This window comes from Megalobrama amblycephala, linkage group LG5 (assembly GCF_018812025.1).
Source record: "Megalobrama amblycephala isolate DHTTF-2021 linkage group LG5, ASM1881202v1, whole genome shotgun sequence".
NCBI lineage: Eukaryota > Metazoa > Chordata > Actinopteri > Cypriniformes > Xenocyprididae > Megalobrama > Megalobrama amblycephala.
In genome coordinates, this window is record NC_063048.1 from 12,810,127 (window position 1) to 12,830,196 (window position 20,070).

The 20,070-nt window shown below is 39.7% G+C and overlaps 1 protein-coding gene across 5 annotated transcripts in view; it reads left to right on the forward strand.

Annotated features, from left to right (window-relative positions):
* The window catches only part of efcab11 (EF-hand calcium binding domain 11), a 107,398-nt gene that overhangs the window by 933 nt on the left and 86,395 nt on the right, over positions 1-20,070 (forward strand). For 4 of the 5 annotated variants that reach the window (XM_048190762.1, XM_048190764.1, XM_048190765.1 and 1 more), the window contains exons 2-5: positions 1,508-1,603; positions 6,883-6,931; positions 15,373-15,474; positions 19,793-19,883. In XM_048190762.1, the coding sequence (XP_048046719.1) occupies positions 1,508-1,603; positions 6,883-6,931; positions 15,373-15,474; positions 19,793-19,883 (338 nt within the window). The remainder of the gene's footprint in view (positions 1-1,507; positions 1,604-6,882; positions 6,932-15,372; positions 15,475-19,792; positions 19,884-20,070) is intronic. The other variant, XM_048190766.1, reaches the window with a different exon arrangement.

Sequence of the window (20,070 nt, forward strand, 5' to 3'; positions counted from 1 at the left end):
TATTGTTCACCAAATTCCCCTTTATTTCTAACATTTTGTCGTATCTGCCGCCTTTATTTAAATTTTATCTAAACGCAGAACAATCGTTTGGAAACTGGTTTAATTTCAGTATTGTTATTAAATAAATAAAAAATGGGCATTTAGTATGTTAAATATTACGAGGAAAACTGCATTTGTCTTTTATTAATGCAGATTTGAAGTTAGAAATACAGCAGATAGTTTCATCACGTTTGTGTTGTAAATGTTTTTAATGTTGAAAATATAAAACGTTAAATACTGTTACTTGAAATTATTAAAAAAATGAAGATAAATGTGAAACTAAACCCGCCAGCAGGTGGCAGTGAATCACTGTTAATGAGCGAGTCATTGAGATTCAACCGATTCATTCAAACGGCTGATTCATTCAGGAAGTGTTGCTCACAAAACAACGCAAAACAATTAACTTATGTGGACTTTGGAACTTTTTTCGTTGGCGAAATACAGCGAAACAGACGATCTGGTGTGTAAAATGTAAGTCACTTGATATTAAGTTCTTGTTCATTAAACTGTACGCTGAATAAAATCAATATCACATTTGTAATCATGCTAATATTTGGAGAAAAACTGCGTTCTTTGTGTAATATTGTTTAACTATATTACATTATATAAATATGAAATGTATACAGGGGCATTTTTACCCCTTATCTTGAATTCTGGGGCATTCTAAATGTATTTTAATAGACTAAATCACGCAGTGAATGCGTGCATCTAACCTTATATATGCACGCGCACTAGTCTAACCTACTAGACTACGTCACGTAGGTTATGCGTGCACTCAATGGGTGTTTTTTTTTGCTTGTTTTTGTAAAGTGAGGGACATAATCGATAATATCAGATCGTTAAATCAACAATTACGATATCATAGACGATATATATCGCACACCCTACAGCACTGGCCCGATTGGGCAAGTGACCTTTCCGTCTACTGTCTCGAGCGTCGTTCACACTGGCCCGGGCCATCGGGCAGTCCTTATTGTCGGGCCCTGATGAGCTAATCTAGCGTTAGATTTAATCACCACTGGCAGTGGAATTTATTGTAATTCTTTTTTTCTCAGTTGGTCAGAACAAAAGCGGCAGATTACTTACTTGTTCAGATGACATTTTCCAGTGAAAATGCTTATAGTGGACATACTTCCAAGACTACAATCTGTGATTCTGAAGTACAGTATCACCGATGTGGTGACTGATCGATGCACAACCCACGTAAAGATGATAATTTCGCAAATAACTGCAATTGCAGGTTTCAAACAGAGATGGCGACAAAGAGGCAAAACTTACGGACTTTAGCTCTAAAAATCCTGTAAACATTCAATTCAATGCGGTCACTCTCTACAGTCCACTGCTAAAACAAACTTCTGAAACTTATGCGTAATACTGCCACTATTAGGGTTATACGTACGTACTTGTACGTACTTAATAAAGATTGCAGATCAACTCTGACTGTAATGTCCATGTTTATGTACTTTAGGTTTTCCATCAGTGTGATGTGGGAAAGAAAAGTTATTTGTCCAGAGAAGATCTTAAGATAGCAGTTGTCATGCTTTTTGGATACAAGCCATCAAAGGTAGGCCTACAGAAAATCAGAATCACTTGATATGCTCTATACATTTACTGTCATATTAACAGAAAATAAAACTTTTGACAAAGTATCTTTTTTGTGGTGTTTAATGCAAAGAACAGGAAAATATAAAACTGGTATTACCCATTTAATTCAAACTTAATTATATCCCAGTAACATCTTAAATAAATTACCTCACTTTTCAAAATGAATCGTGATTCCAAGGACGCCACACCCAGGATCACATGATCAAAAACTGTACTAATGCTGCCTTCGGAGGACGCACTCCAAGGTAAGGAAGGCATCAAGGCACGTCCAAATCCAATGTTAGCTTCACTTCCTACCTCCATATGATTGATTTTTGAAGGCAGCATAGACATATCCTTGGCTGCCTTTGATATCCCACAATCATGTGCTTTCCATTCTGTGACAGAGCTGAGAAAAAGAAAGATGGCGTCTGAAAGTTGCGGTTGCTGGTCAGTATGTGTGTACATGTACGTTTTTGACCAAAGTTTTCCACTTCTGGTGTCATTTCTAGAGAGAAATTGCTATTGTAGTAATTAAATATATGTTTATTTATCACGTATCACCAAAGCTCGCTCCATTTTGGTGTAGATCATTAAAGGGGACATATCACACACAGTTTCTGCAAATCGCATGTTAATCTTGAGTACCTATAGAGGTACTCAAGATTTAAATCAGATTTATAAAAGACAGATATAGCTGTACTGCCTCTTTCCGAAAACATTCGAACTCATGGAGGCATACTGTGGGTGGAGCTAAAGAGTCACAAGCAATACATCATCCCTGGATAACTTCTGATTCACTATATGCTCTTGTTGTTCACATTATATGCAATTACCTGCCTATTTCCAACAAAACAGACATTTGATGCAGTTTTATTTACCGCCTGCAGTTCCGAATCATGACCGGGATCTTTTATCGCTCCATCTTTCTATGAGACCGCTCCATCTTTCTATGAGACCGCTCCATCTTTCAGTTTCAAACTATCTGCAAATCCAGCATCAAACTAGGCCTAGTTATAAAACATTAAAGGGTTAGTTCACCCAAAAATGACATTCACATGTCATTAATGACTCACCCTCATTTCGTTCCAAACCCGTAAGACCTCCGTTCATCTTAGGAACACAGTTTAAGATATTTTAGATTTAGTCCGAGAGCTTTCTGTCCCTCCATTGAAAATGTATGTATGGTATACTGTCCATGTCCAGAAAGGTAATAAAAACATCATCAAAGTAGTCCATGTGACATCAGTGGGTCAGTTAGAAGTTTTTGAAGCATCGAAAATACATTTTGGTCCAAAAATAACAAAAACTACGACTATATTCACCATTGTATTCTCCCTCCGGAATCCTTTCTATTGAATTGATTCCATTGAATTGATTCCATTGAATCCTTTCATCTGTCGGCGTTAGTAATGCACTTTTATGTCGTTGTTTTTGGCGATTTGGACATCCACGACATGCACACTTACGCACCATTTTAAAAAATATAGCAATACCAAAATACAAACAATATAGAATAGCTTGAATACAGCGTGCGTCTCCCTCAGACTGTAAACGAAGCTCAGGCGCACCGGATAACACGTCAGCAGCGTCTTACATCAGCAGCGTCACTGCGGAGTCATGAACCCGGATTGACAACAGACCCGGAAGAGAATACAATGCTGAATAAAGTCGTAGTTTTTGTTATTTTTTGGACCAAAATGTATTTTCGATGTTTCAAAAACTTGGACTACTTTGATGATGTTTTTATTACCTTTCTGGACATGGACAGTATACCGTACATTTTCAATGGAGGGACAGAAAGCTCTCGGACTAAATCTAAAATATCTTAAACTGTGTTCCGAAGATGAACAGAGGTCTTGACGACATGAAGGTCCATGAGTCATTAATGACATCATTTTCATTTTTGGGTGAACTAACCCTTTAATTACCGAAATGCCAGGAACAAACAAACATACTTGCACAACTCTGTTGCTGCCCCAGGAAAACAAACTGCATCCACTGTTTGTTACATGTATGGTCTGTCTCCTATGTTTCATTGTGTTTTTGGTTCAGTCCTGTAACCTAGTTTTTTTTCCTGATTTGTCATAATTAGTCATTTCATTCACCTGTCGTCCTTCTATTTAAGTTCTGAGTTTTCTGTCATTTGTTGTCAGTCTTCGTCAATGTGATAGCATGTGTTAAGTATATTCCATGAGATATTTCTGATTTTTGGTTATTAAAGATCCTGTTTCCTGTTCATCCTCGTCTTGTGAACTTCATTCAGCACGTTACGTGACACTGTTCTGTAGTCGTGCTAATGCACAGATCTCTTTTGAAATATAAGATGTGGTTTGTCCTATCCGTTAATTCCCTTACAACATAACTGACTGTGCTTACATTAATTTCATGTCATGAAAGCATTTTGAGATGCAAGTACATTAAACCGCTTACAATGAGCTGCACACAGCCACATGCACAAGCACTCTTCACAAAGTGCACGTGAGGATTTGAAACTGCCCACTGCATTCCAAAACGACAAAGATTATGCCTTTGAAGAGCATTTGTAAGGAAAATACCGGAGTGCGAGACCACTCACTGCAAGCTTAACATCAAGCAAAGTGCGCATTTCTCACACCACATATCCTGTGCAATGAAGCCTGTGAATGCCCTTGTAATTCACTTCAACCTTTCTGAACTTTATGGAAGATTATGTTATGGAAGGTTCGAATGGTGTTTGTGTGTGGGGAATCAGAATACGGGAGTTTCAAAGCAAACGCAGTGTTATCGCGGATCTGAGGTTAAAAACTAAGCTCAAATCCAGAATTGTTAGAGAGAGAATCACGATGCGTCGATTTTTTTTTTTTTTTTTTTTCCTCCCACCCCTAGCATTTGCGCATAAAGGCACCTCATGAAAGTGATTTCAGATAGACTTCTGAGGCAGCGTAATGGTTTAATGATCTACAGCAAAATAGCACGAGGTTTGGTGAGAACTAAGCGAATATTTAATTAATACAATAGTAATTTCTCACGAGAAATGACATCAAAAGTGGAAAACAATGGTCAAAAACATACATTTTCACACAAACTGAACACCAACCGCAACTTTCAGATGCCATCTTTATTTTTTAGCTCAACTGTCAGAGAATGGAAAGCACAGGATTGTGGGATATCAAAGGCAGCGAAGGATACATCTACAAAAATTCATTAGATGAAGGCATCTCACGAGACAGGAAGTGAAGCTAACTTTGGATTCGGATGTGCCTTGATGCCTTCCTACATAATGCATCTTCCGAAGGCAGCATTTTTCAGTCTTCAGATGCAGCCATTGCCTATAGACCTTATGTAGCCCTGCCCCTTTTCAGCACTGCGCTTTTTTTCTTTTGTCTTCCGGTTTGTATTTACACAGTGATCTTAAGTTTTTATGAATGAACTGGTCATTTTAAAATCTTCCCGGTCTCCTGACATTTGTTAAAGGATTAGTTCACTTTCAAATTAAAATTTCCTGATAATTTACTCACCCCCATGTCATCCAAGATGTCCATGTCCTTCTCTCTTCAGTCGAAAGAAATTAAGGTTTTTGATGAAAACATCCAGGATTATTCCCTTAGGCTTATCTCCAAATGGTTGAAGGTCAAAATAGTTTCTCAGCTTCAAAGCATTCTACACAATCCCAGACGAGGAATTAGGGTCTTATCTAGAGAAACCATCAATCATTTTCTAAATTTTTTTTTTTTTTTTAATTTTATACATTTTAACCATAAATGCTCGTCTTGAACTAGCTCTCTTCTTCTTCTTCTTCTTCTTCTTCTCTATTAGAATTCTGACAGTGTAGACACTGCTAAATGTATTACTGCCCTCCACAGGTCAAAGTTTGAACTAATTGTTATATACTTGCACTAGCATATTGTATATGACAATTTAGTTCAAACTTTGACCCGAGGAGGGCAGTAATACACTTAGCAGTGTCTACACTGCAAGAATTCTAATAGAGAAGAAGAAGAAGAGAGCTAGTTCAAGATGAGCATTTATGGTTAAAATGTATAAAATTTTAATTTTTTTTTTAGAAAATGAGTGATGGTTTCTGTAGATAAGACCCTTATTTCTCGTCTGGGATCGTGTAGAACGCTTTGAAGCTGCACTGAAACTGTAATTTTGACCTTCAACTGTTTGAAGGCCATTGAAGTCCACTATATGGAGAAAAATCCTGGAATGTTTTCATCAAAAACTTTAATTTGTTTTCGACTGAAGAAAGAAAGACATGAACATCTTGGATGACATGGGGGTGAGTAAATTATCAGGAAATTTTAATTTGAAAGTGAACTAATCCTTTAAGACATCCGCTTTATACATTACAATGCTCATGATAACTTCCGTTAACTTTACAATAAGTAAATCCACTTCACCAGCTAATTACTCTGACAGCGATGCCATAGAAATATACAGAGCTACTGCAAAAACGGAAGTTCAAAGACAAAAATCTAAAGACGCCTGCGTGCATGTTTCTCTGGAGAATAAGGTCTATAAGGCAGCGAGGCAACAAGTCACTGTCTAAGAAGCAGCCTCAGACACCAGTGATGCGCGGGTTGATCCAAAATGAGCGGGTGCCTGCGGTCACCCGCGGTCACCCGCGGTTACGAGTCATCCAAAAATATTTTTAATGATATTCGGGTCGCGGTCGGTCGGGTCGTTTGAAATAAAGATGCCAATTAAACCTTTGTAATTTTAAAGTAAAATTAGTTTTACTTACTAAGTAAAACTAATTTTTAAAGTAAAACAGTTAGTAAGTTAGCAAGTAAAACAGTTTTACTTACTAAAGGTTTCAGTTTTACTTTCATGGGTATTTGTGAACATTTATTTATGGATATTGTAGCCTCAGTCTATGGCCTAGCCTACCTGTTTTTATTAATCTAAAATGCGTTAATAAATACTTTATTAACATATTCTATCCCTGATTTTGTGCTTGTGAAGCCTAATCTAATTTACAAGTGGGACTCTTTTTGAATGGCGTTATTAACATGGTTATTTCCCAACACGATAACCATTTTAATAGGCCAAAACAATTTTACTGAGTACAATGAAAACATGAGGAAGCGGGTTTATTTTCTTTTTTTTTTTGCGGTCCGAGTTGCGGGCGGTTATGCTTAAATAGTGGCAAATTGGTGTCAAGTATGTAGATTTATTTCATCATAGTGTAATTTTTGTAATGTTTTTGTATTGGGTATTTTTTTGTATATTTCTAATCATAATTTAGCAGTCATTTTGTATTTTCACTTGCAGTCGGAGACAAATATCTTGATGGGTAATGGCACTATTAAGGACTGTCCAGGTAAGGCAAAATGTAGTACTTGTCATATTGAATTAATGCATCACAGTTTGCTGTACAGTTGTATACGTGCCAGCGCTGTGTATTTTAGTCTTTTGCAATTCACCTTCAGCAGACGCTCAACCCACACTGATGTGCACTCCAAAATGATATGCACAATTTCTGTCCTGATTTATTTTTCTATGTGGAAAACGAAATTTTATACCACTCAGGCAAAGTGAAAGGAAAAGGAGCTTGATGTAGATACTGTGTAATCTTTTTACACATTGCCAGTAATGAAATCCCGACAAACAGCGGTAAATAATGTTGCCGTGAAATGCATACAGGATTTCTACGGGCCCTTTTGACAGACAGAAACACTGAGGAAAATGGGTGTTTGGCAGGACAGCATTTTGAGGAAGACATTAAATGGTTGAAGACCTAGATTAGTAAGTAATTTGTTTCTTGTTTTATCCCACAAGCAAATTGCTTTTGTATGCTGCCCTGTGGGAAAGCATAAGATAATCTAGTTAAAGTGGCATGCTTTGTGTGATGAAATATTCCACCATTAAATCTTGCTCAGAGCAAATGGTGAATTAAATTGCCCCTCTTTTGAATTTCATGTGATTACTAAATTAGTGATGGTCGGGAGGAGAGGGTTGCTGGTGGTGAAGTGGGAGGTTTGACTAGACTCAGTAGTGAAATGCTTTGGCAGGCTCATCGCATGGAAAAGAGGCCACTTAAGGATTCGATGCTACTGTACACGGCGTTCACAATACTACTGCCACTTGTTTAGTCTACTCACCCCCTTTCTCTGTCCTATCTCCTATCTTTTCTGTGCCTCTGTTTTTATCACAGAGGCTTGAAAGCTTCAGAATGAAGATTTTGTTGATTCAGAAATCCATCCACGAATGGTTAATTGAAAGATATAAGATAATTAATAACAGATGTTTATTTTATGGCCTGTTTGTTAGGGATATGATGCATGATAGATTCAAACTTGCATTGCCCCCATGAACGCCATGTTCAAGCTTAATGTGCCAGAGCACATGTGGTAACCACTAGGCCTTAGACCTTTGTCAGAGGTAGACGCCATATTAAATTTGACATGAAAACAAGGCAAGTTATGCTGCCTTCACATGCTATGGGAAATTTCATAATTCCCACTTAAGAAGTCGTGATTACGAGCTCGTTGCATTTAAGTGCTTTGTTGTCACAATGAACAGAAATCATGGAGGACACCAGATTTATTCTTGCCTGTTTATTGGGAAAATCATAATAAAGCCAAAATTATTTTTAGCGTCTCATGGAATGACAGCCATAAAAACATTCACAATGCTATCTAGATTGTACGAATTGCTGACGATTGTGTAATTCCGGTCAAATGCAGGCTATTTTCACTGTGTATAAAACATATGCTTCAAATGATTAATCATATATGTAATATGCACTAGATTAATGACAAGACAAGACGATCTAGCTGTTGTGGGAAAAAAACACCAAAATCATACCTGCTACAGCAGTATTTCTCCCTTCCTCTGTGTTTAAAGTTTATGGCCCGCTCATCTCGGGAATTTGGGTATCAAAATTATTTCTGAGCTTCCCAGTGGTAAACTGCCATGTGCAACTTTTATCTAGGAAACTCGCATTTACGATAATTCCGATAGCACATGAAGGCAGCATTGGGGATAGCCTTACAGTCTTTACAATATGGAAATTCAAGCATGCGCCATTCATCTTTGCGTCATTACGTCACGTCTGTTTACATAAAGAACAAGTCCCAGCTAGTAGGCTATATCATGTGGGGATGCTGCAGGTGGCAGGATCATTTACAGCCTTTTTCTCACAGCAGCTGGAATTTATTGTAATGCTTTTTTTTTCTCAGTTAGTCAGAACAAAAGTGGCAGATTTGTTACTTAATTTTTCATATGATGTTTTCCGGTGAAAATCCTTATTTTGATCATACTTCCAAGACTACAATCTGTGATTCCAAAGTACAGTATCCACTGGTGCGGTGACTGACAGCCACACATTCTCCTCAAAGCATTAGATTCATCCGCGGTGAGGAGCCGAGCCGATGCACAACCCACATAAAGATGATAATTCCGCAGATAACTGCAATTGCAGGTTTCGAACAGAGATGGCGACAAAGAGGCAAAACTTACGGACTGCAGCTTTAAATACTGGACAATCCTGTATTTTATGGGACGGCTGGCAACTAGGGGTTGATGATATATACCATGATATAGTTTTTTTGTTATTAAAAATAAGAACAAAGAAGCAAATTACAAACAATAGCACAAATACATTATAGCAAAAATATGCATTAAAAATATGTCTTTCAGGTACAATAGGTTTATTTAGTATGTAGTTAGAAATAGTACAAAAACTCTTTGACCAACTTGGTAACATATAGTCTTTTCAACCTGAAAACCTTTACATTATAAAGTTGTGATGCCTAATTTCACATGTCATTTAAAATTATCCATTTTAGTTGTGTGTTTTTTTTGTTTTGTTTTGTTTTGTTTTGTTTTTTGGGATAGAAAAAGTATAGAAATGTATTATCAACCATTTATCGAATAATGGCCATAACATTAAAGTAATGATCAGATAATCTGTATTGACCAGAATTTTTATTGTGTGTGCATCCCTACATAAATGACCAGCATTTGCTGAGAATACTACAGGAAAAGTCAGAAAATGTCATCGCCGTATATATAGAACTGCAGTTAGATAGTGAATATGAACATCGTCCCAGGCTTTGTATGGCAAACATTTGATTATGATGACCTTTGATTCGCAAAGCCCAGACAAGTGCTTGACTAAACAGAATGGTGCAGTAGATTAGATCTGAAGCTTTAGATTTAGTCATTGAATCTCCAAAACTTATATTTAGTTGTTTATGCAATATTCAATCAGCATCCATGAAATGTTTGTATTCTGGCTTACCACCTGGTCTGGAATGGCTCAGGGACAGTCTGAAGTGATATGGGAGGAAGCACATCAAATCAGAGATGCCCATGATTTTAAAGAGGAGCTCTGGGCGAGAACGCTGTTACATGTTTCCCTGAGTGTGTGTGTGTGTGAGTGAGAGAGAGAGACTGTGTGTGTCAGTCAGTGGCCTGTTTTGCTGAATGAGTCACGCAAAAGACGAGAGGAGATGTGTGGATGTGAGAGAGAAGGGGAGGGTGGTCCGAAGAAAACCAATTGAATAAAGAAGAGAGTACAAAGGCCCCAAGGTAGTGAAGATGGTAAAGAAGCAGAAATCAAGAAAGGGGTGGGAAGGACGTACAGGCCACCCAGTTTACACTTCATTGATTGATGGTCTCTCTATCACAGTGAATGACAGTCAGCCCTGATCTGACTATCTGCACCACCATCGTTTAAAGGCAGGAGGGAAATAGAGTGAAAGAGAGATGGGTTTTAAAGAGGTCTGCACAGCTTCATCTTTCATTTGTTGCCAAACATATGGAGGACTGCAGAAATAAAAAATAAATAAATAAATTGATAAACTAATAAATTTAAAAAATAGTTTAATAAATGACTTAACAAATATAAATATTTTAATAAAAATATTTATTATTATTTATTTTAAAAATCATTTTCTGTTTATTTTTACATTTATTTTATTCTTTTTTAACTTTTATTTATTCTTTCATTTATTTTACTTTCATACATGGGTTAAGGCGAGGACAAAACACAGGCTTGACCTGAGAAACATGGAAGACTGGGTGTACCCGACCAAGTGTAGAAGGTAACTTGAGCCTTACTGCCACTGGACTCAACATCTTGGTGAGCTGGTATGGCCCAATAAACCTGGGGGCTAACTTGCGAGAGGCCACCCGGAGAGGTATGTCTTTTGTAGACTGCCATACCTTCTGACCACATGTAGCAGGGAGCAGGTGTTCGGTGATGGTTGGCCACCACCTTGGTTCGTCTGGAAGTCCATTCCTCAGCCCTCTTCCAGGTGTGATGACACTGGCGGACAAAGGCTAAGGCAGACGGAACAGCGGAATCGGGCTCCTGTGAGGGGAACAAAGGAGGCTGAAACCCAATGGGACCTGTGGTGGCCACCGGCAAGGAGTTGTGGGCGTATTCATTCCAGGACAACTATTGACTCCAAGAACTCAGATTCTGGAACATCTAGCAGTGGAGAGCTTGTTCCAGATCCTGGTTTGCCCGCACGGACTGCCCATTGGTCTGAGGATAAAAACCAGACAACAGACTCATAGAGGCCGGATCTAACAACAAAACTCTTTCCAGAACCGGGAGACAAACTGTGGCCCCCTATCAGAGACCACATCTACCAGAAGACCATGAATCCTGAAGACGTGATCAACCATTATATGAGTAGTCTCCTTGGCTGAGGGCAGTTTGTGAGGGCTATATGTGACCAGGGGTGGGAGGGGATGGGCAGAGGGTGAAGCAGACCAACAGGTGACTGGTAAGAACTCTTGATCTTGGCGCAAACCGAGCAGGCCAACACAAACTACCTGACATCCTGGGCCATGGATTGTCACCAGAATATCCGAACTCCTGGATGACAGACAGACTAGCTTGGACGAATGCCCCCACCAGAGGACTAAAGGGCGCAACACAGCCGGCACAAATAGCCTACCCTCTGGACACCCCCTTGGCACTTCTCTCTCTTTTATGGGCTCCTCCACTTGCCTCTAGACACCCCAGGAGAGGGACCCTACCATCATCTCCCTGAGGATGATGGTATCAGTCAGCACAACAACATTTTTAGAGCCTGGATGATACGAGAGAGTAAAGTTGAGCTGAAGAAGAGTTCCCATCGAGCCTGGGGTAAGCTCAACCTCTTGGCTAAATGGGTATACTCCAAGTTCTTATGATCCGTCCAGACCAAGAAGGGCTGCATCGACCCCTCCAACCAGTGACCCACTCGCCAGAGTCAGCCTGACCGCCAACAGCTCCCGATTCCCTATGTCATAATTTTTCGATTTCCATCTAAACAGTACCTTGGTAGAGGAGTTGAGGTGGGGGGTTGGCACACGAAGCAGGGCAGAGACAAAGGCAATCCGCGATTGGAGATAAAATGTAAAATATTTGTAAATAAAAATACAATAAGTGTGTTGCTGTTACAACAGAGATGGCTCGGAGGCAGATGTAAAAGCAAGTACAGTGTTTTATTGATATCAGCAGAGAATAAGGTGAGTATATGGCAATTACTGAAACTTGGAATGTTGATAGAAGAATGATACTGTCCTTTTGTTGATTGTAGGATGAGTTTGGAAGAACACGCTGGAGACTGGAGACTGGGAACACTCACACACAGTTGGAGAAGCACACGAGGAAGACTGGAGACACTGGAGACACTGGAGACACTGGAGACACTGGAGACACTGGAGACACTGGAGACACTGGAGACACTGGAGACACTGGAGACACTGGAGACAGGTAAGTAGCAGGTTGGAGTCCTTGAGGTAAGTACACATGGAGTTGTGGTACAAACGAAGACTGGACAGTGACTGTGTGTGAGTGTGGGGTTTTTAAGGTGGAGGTGATTGCTGTGCTGATGATGTGCAGGTGGCGGTGATTAGTACTCATATTCATATTGCAATTTTATTGGCTGGTCAGTAGACGTAGTTCGTAGCAAGAAACACTGTGCGTTGGTCATGCTGAATTTCTGACACTGTCAGAAAACGATCGTAGGCTATCTTTGGTCGCAAGACCGGGAAAACGGCCGTCTTTGAACCTCTCTCACTGTACGACATAGGACCACCGATTATGAGCCATGATCACTGAAATCACCAAGATTGTTTCACAATGGCAATCTTTTGTCTGGGACGAAAGGTTCAAATAGACCCCTTGGGGTTATTTCCCAAGTCTTTATGTTCACTTAAGACATAACCGACTGTGTTTAAGTGAATTCTCACCAAGCCAGTATTTTCTCTGTGCATTTGACCATTTAAGGGCGAACCCGAAACCCAAAGTATACTTTGCTTATCTGTGTTCCACTCCATCTCAGTGCGTGCGAACAGAAAGCCACTTGGGAAACACATCCTGCAGTTTAGCAACAGGTGACTGCATTTCAATACAATCACTGATTTACCTGATTTGGATATTAAGTTTGGGTTTTTAGAAAGAAACGAAAGTGCACCGCTATAAAGAAAAGAAAAACATTAACATTGCACAGCCCTAGTTTCTTGCTTTTCATTGCTTTAGGGTTGCTGTTGTTGCAATGACACACACAGGACAGCACGGTGACTCAGTGGTTTGCACTCATAGCAAGAAGGTCCCCAGTTCAAGCCCCGGCTGTGTCAGGAGTCCTTTCTGTGTGGAGTTTGCATGTTCTCCCCATGTCAGCGTGGGTTTCCTCTGGGTACTCTGGTTTCTACCACAGTCCAAAGATGCAGGGTAGGTAGATTGGAGAGTCAAAAATTGGCTCTGTGTGTGTGAGAGCCCTGTGATGACCATCTTTCCATGGTGCTTTTCCCTGCCTATGGCCTAAGAAACTGAAATAGGCTCCATCCCTGTGACCCTAGAAGGTCGTACAAGAATAAATGAATGATAGGCTCTTCTGATCTGCCTTTATAGAGTCCACCAATCTAACAATATAAAACAATTATTGGCTGATCGATCGGAACACCCTTATTTATTCCTTTTGTTTATTTTCCTATTATTGCATTTATTTATGCAGGTGTGGTCCTCTCTTCAAACGTGCTGTCTGGCATACATGTAAACATTTTCTTTTTTTAGAGAGTGAATAATACAATTGGAGGACAAAATGGCTGGTTAAATGATCTTGTTTGTCTATACTTTATAATTTAATTCAAATATGTATTTTCATGGCTACATGATGATAATAGAAGCAAATGTCTCTTCTGTGGTGTTTAAAATCTCTGTAGCTCTGTAGGTTCAGAGGACAGTCTTTGGACAGGGTCACGGTGAATGAAATTATGAGAATAACGCCTCCTCAGTTGTCAAAAAAAAGCAAAAAAACCCTCAGACCTTCTAGCTTTGCACCATGTGCAACGCTCCTGGGAAGAGTGAATATGAATATGTCATCTCCTTATTGTAAGAATCTCGCAAAGTAGTGTTATGATAACCTTCATCGATATAAAAAGCTTGGGACTGTTATTAAGCCTGACATGGCTGACTTGTTTTGATTTTAACGTTGTTAGCGTTATTTCCACCGAATCGAACATACTTTTTATTCTAAAAACAACTTGTATAACGCTACTAGCATTAGCTACCATTTTACCAACGAATACAACTTTAGTTGAGCCCTACTATACTATATTGTCATAATGTAATTAAACGGTTTGCTTTTACCAAAGTCAACTTTTTATTTTAAAGGCATGGCATTTCACAAACCACTATGTATACCTATCTAGAGCCCCCATCAGCCACCCCCCCCCCCCTTTTTGGTATGTTTTTTTTCGTTGGGGGAGAGGGGGGAATTTCTTGCATCTTTCTCACCTTTTTCACCCCTGATGTGTTTGCATCCCTGTGCATGATATTGATCTTATTGTGAATTATTCATCCATTCATGTTTCATTTTTTTGCCCTGCATTTTTTTCCCCAATAATCCATTTCATTTGGGTGTACGTCACAATATAGAAGAAAAGGACTGTTGCTACTTCTGCTACATTGCTACTTTAGTAAAATATGATTTTCTTAATTAACTGCAACTTAAATGCATTTACTTATTTATTTTATATTGTATGAAACATTGGTCCTTCACCATTTATGCTACAGATGTATGTCATACCTCAATTCATGCAGCTTGATGAGAGGTGTGCTATTTTACTAAGCAATCAGACATAGGGAGGAAGGCCCTATCTAGTGACCAGGATATTATAGAAACTTGATGGTGAGATTTATTTATTTATTTTTATTTCTTTGACATGGACTAGTTTTCAGCCAACTAACAACTTTCTAATGCCCACTTAGAACACCTTAGCAATCAAGTACCACTATAATTTTCTTCAGGAAAAAGTACACATCTGCTTATTAACTTGTTTTTAGAATGCAATCCTTTCTGTGTTCACATAGTGCTCTTTTATCGCTTGTCCGTTAGGTGTGAGATTCTCTAAGGATGTATTACAGCGTATGTTTTGGCATGACTCGAAGTGCAGTGGAGCCGTCACATCTGTCCTTGGATCTCTTAATTAATTTATGCTTTTCCCAATAGAGCTTTATCCCCCAGTTTCTCAGCCATCACTGTCAGCGTAGCCCACCCAGATCCCCACGCCAGACTCCCTCTGTATATTTGTGTTTCTTGAGGATGCTATCTAGAACTCCCCAGCCTACCTTTTTCATCTCAATAATAGCACTCAGAGAAAAAATGACTACCCTGCAGGCAAGAGAGAAAGATATTACTCCTTTAAACACAGTGCTTTCAGATGACTGCCATGTAAAGGAAGAGCATGCACTTCAGACAAGAGCCTTGTAATAAACCCAGCATTCTTTCTCCTCTCTTTCTTTTTCTCTGAAAGGGGTCCCACTGGAGCAGTTTGTGCCTCTCATGGCGAGGAAGATGTCAGCAGAAGACCCATATGAGAAGACAAGGCAGATCTTCACTGCATTTGATGTACACTGTACGTTCCTCCACTCTTTACATTCTGCATGTTCAAAGGAGTCATGACTCATGACATTGATTTTTTTTTTATTATTATTATTTTAATATATTCCATGAAGTTCATTTATAATGTTATTAAAGTTTTGTTTTGCACAAACAAATATATATGAGGAAAAACGATTATCTTCAAACTTTATTCTGACCCTATATCTCAAGTTTGAAGAGGCAGCTCCTTTAAGGCTTGTCAGTAAATGGCCACTTACGATTATGGCTAATGTCATTTCATAGGAAACATAACAACGCCCACTAGCTATTGCATGCAAGTTAGTGTTTTGAAAACATTAATTTGAAGACAAACCATTATGAAATCATTTACTTATGATTTGTGATACAGCTGCTGTCAGATCCAATAGAGTTGGCTGCTGCATCTTTCCACAAAAGTTTTTTTTGCGAACTCTCCATTACGCTGTGCCGCATTTACAAAATAAAATGCTCAGAACAAACATATAATCCTCTGACGTGATCCGGGACATCATTAAAATAAACAATCCCCTTGTTTCCAATGCTGGAATCCTGCAGAAGTCTGTACAGAGACCCAAATGAGCAGTTTAATCTGTATGCGTCAAAGCAGATGTTCTTTCACCCTTCTATTTGTCCTGTTATCGACAGACTCAGGTTCGTGGAGTATGCCAGGAACCTAATGCACATCTGTATACTATATCCAGTGTAGACAGCGTGAGTGATTATAATGTTTTTTTTTTATTTTCTTTTGATGCTCACATCCAGTGTAGGCAAATGTAATAACTTTTAACATAAAAATTTACAATTTACATGATAAATTGATACAAAATTAGACTGGTGGTGATATATCTGCCTGCAGACCTTGTGACCTTTATTTTGGTGAGATGTTAAAAAATAGAGAATCTAGAGAAATGCACAGCCCAGCATAAACAAAACTGTTTTGGGACTGTCTTCTGTGCAAGTACAAGGCATATGCACATTAAATCTGTGATTTTTAGCTGACACTTTCTCAGTGCAAGTAACAAAACAGTACACATCACACAAGTGACAAGTGCTAGGATAGCTGGGAAACTAAACATGATTAGACATTATTAGAGGCCTAGAATGTCCGCTGGCAGATGGACAGATGTAAACTTTCTTGAGCTGATTGGTTACATTTGTGATTGGTAAAATCAGCAGTCGGTCCTTCTGAACCTATCAACAGAGCAGCCAAGACCACAAATGTAAATGGGGACACTGAGTCCATGTGCAGTTCAGAATCACTTTTCACATTTATTGGCTAAGTTCATTGTGCAAGGAATTAGACTTGGTGGATAATGGGCTGTTTTATTCCTGTAGCTCAACTGTTAGAGCATCTTTTGATTCCCAGAAAACATACATATATATTGGTGAGAAGTGTACTTTTAATTCGAATAAGTGAATAAGTGTTTGCTAAATGCTTAATTGTAATGGTGTATATAGTGCAACTGTAGTGAGCAGAATCAATTTTGAAGGAGGTGCAATGAATGCAGTGCGAGATACATTTGGTGTAGGGCAGAAAAAATTACATCAGTTTTTTAATATTCTTTTTTAAACAATGGCCGGTGCCTGTGTCATCTATCCATAACTGTGTGTTTATGATAGCATTTTTAACACACCCGTTGTGGCTGGCAATTGTTTTCATATTATAGCAGTAGAGGGCGCCATGGGTCCTATTCTTGGTCCACTGTTACTATCATGCAATGGATATGCTCCATCCTGGTAGTTTTTCCTCCCAGATTTTTTGGGAAAAAGAAACAAAACGTTTTGTGATTGAGTATACTTTTTTTTCCTAGCAATGCACAAGTTTATTTGCATAAAATTAACTGAGAGCTGATTCAATGAATGCTTGACAACCTAAAAAAGCCAAATACAAAGCTAAAGCTCCCCCCATCTTTAGCTGCTGTCTCTGAAGTACTTTTCTGCCCTAAATTAAGTAACTCTGTGAAATTAAGGCTTCAAGGTTGAGTAGAAATCACAGTAAAATGGGCCTTGCGGTCTCCATGGACTGTTTCACCCTCCCTAGAACTGTTTGTAGGATATTCCAAAGAGAGGTAAATGCATAATTAACTAATTAATTTTGTAACAGAAATAATTCCACCAAGTCAGGAGTGACCACAGGAAGAGGATATCAGCTGACCTTGATTGAATCTGCTCAGAATGGCTGAGGGATCTTATTTCATTAACCTTGCTGACCCGCCATTAAAGAGGAAAACTGGTTTGTTTGAGCAGAATATTTATTCATGTGAAAGCCGCCTCTTCAGCAGACATTCGATGGACCTATTTTTGCCTGAAGCTCTCTCTCGTTCACTTTTTGTTTATCTCTCTTGTATCTCATTTGATTTCTCATTCGTCTTTGAAATATCTCTGACTTCCCGTGAGCCACCCGATCAGGCTTTAGAGCATTTTTACATCCTCCCAGGAACTAAAATAGTCTCCAGCAATAAGCACTAGGCATTTAAAAAAAAAAATACAGTTGGCTTTTAATTAGAATTGTGAATGTTAATGAACCATCAAATTCATCTTGAGGACCAAATTGCTGTGAGCGAGTTCACTCAACCCTTGTACGAATTCAGAGCAACCTGAAAATTGGCTAATTTTAGAACCAAGATTGGAATTATGATTCTGACTTATTCTTAACTAACCCAACTTATTGTGATTCTGCTCTTAACTGTATATATCAGCACTGACAAATGATAGTGCTATGCACTTTATATCAAAATGGGATCTTTTAAAAAAAATTTAATTGGCTTCCCTTTAAACAGTTGTGAATGAACATGTGCAGCTGGAAACCTGAAGGACAACTGTCAGGCAGGTGTTCTCCGGCAGAGCTTACATGCTAGCAAAGTGTCTTAATAATTTCAGCAGTTCCCAGATTGATTGTCTTTGTTCCTCTGCCAGCTAAGCTTAAACCCTCTGTCCTGGCTTTCTCTGCCTGATGTTCCTGTCAGCCTGCCAACAGAGGCAAGTCCTCTCCTATCTGCGGCTGAACAGTTTGCGCTGGATGAGATTTTTGACTGTTTCATCTGCGCCGTCACCCCCATCCTCATCTTCAATGGGTATGTGTTGGAAGCTAAAGCGCGCTGAAGTGCGTCGCTCCCATTCAGAGCTGAAGTGGCAGCCTGCCCGGTGATAGAGCATGCTTGGTGCAGTTGGAAACTCTCCCATTCTCACCCGGTGTGAAAGTGAGCCATGCTCCCTACCGATTGATGCTCATGCTTTGTCGTCAAAACATTTGATTTCGTCTGCGTTCAGCAAATAAATCACGGCATTATACACCTTTTTAACACTTCAAGTCTTTTTACAGATGAGATGTTCTGGTTTTGCACAGGTCCTGTGGTTTTCCGCAGGTGTGTGACTCTCATCCCTATCATCATGGCTGTGGAGGGCAGTGTTTGGTTACGGTTGGTGAGCTGGTGTTGTCGGGTCTGGCGTGTTGACATGCATGTCACAGTGCTGCCCAAGACTCCCCCCCCTCCTCGTAATCCCCCCCTCTCAGTGCGCCGCTGTGCCTCTCATCAATTCAGCAGACACGCTAAACAGATTCCACTCTCAGCTCTGACTTTGGATGCGAGCGCTCTAAACTTCCTCAGGGGAGCCATTTCCTGCAAATCAAAGTCCTGCGTGCCAGCCGCTGAGAAGAAGGCACAACAAGCTGTTCCTCTGAGCTCTCAGGAAGAGGCTCCTGTAGACACTCTGAGATCCCAGCTGGTCTTACTCCTTGCTTTCACAGTCTCAGTCAAAATGCTGTAAGTGGACTTAAGGCTCAGGTATACTTTTTTTCACGTTCTGATCCATCTTGCACACAGTCGAGTGCGCAAGCCTTTCAAAGTATACTCCTTTGACTGTGAGCGTGGATGGACGTTTTCTAGTAAACCGTTCTTTTCAAGCACACGAATCACTCGCATATGCGCCGTTGTCCGCACACAAGCCCACACGGACACAACTGGTCTGCATGTGGATAGTGTGCACAAAAATCAGTGGATTGTACTGTTCATTAAATTTTCGTCAGGCAGACAGTCTGTGAGCCAGAGCAGAATGCGGACAAGGGAAGTATACTTTAAGCTTTAGCCGCCATCGTTTTATGGGGTGGAATGAACAGAGAAAGCTTATTTTATTCCCTAAGATAAGAGAAAATAATGAGAGCGTGCTCTCAGGTGTGCTTATCTAGTTTTCTTTGCCTGATCTCATGTGAGCGTGGCGTTCTAATAACACACCCGGCCCCGCAGTGAAAGTCTTTTTGATGTTTTAAAGTATTAGTCTTGTTAACTCTTGCTCTGGGTTTGTACTGTCTCCAGGTCGTGGCTTCTTAAAGCTGGATGACTTCAAAAGTGCCTTCGAGCGAGTTGCCCCTCGTCTGCCGGAGAGAACTGTGCTGGAGGCTTTCCGGTAAGAGTTTGGGCCCACGGCCTCTCTAGATGCATCATTCAGTGGGTTCTCTGATCTTTCTCTCAATCTCTCATCTTTCCATCATCCCTCTCCTTGATTTCCCTTTCCAAAGTAGATTACAAAGGCAGCTGGATGTAATTACACTGTGAATGTGTTGAGTCAGAAAGTGATTTTTGTGCCCATCGCT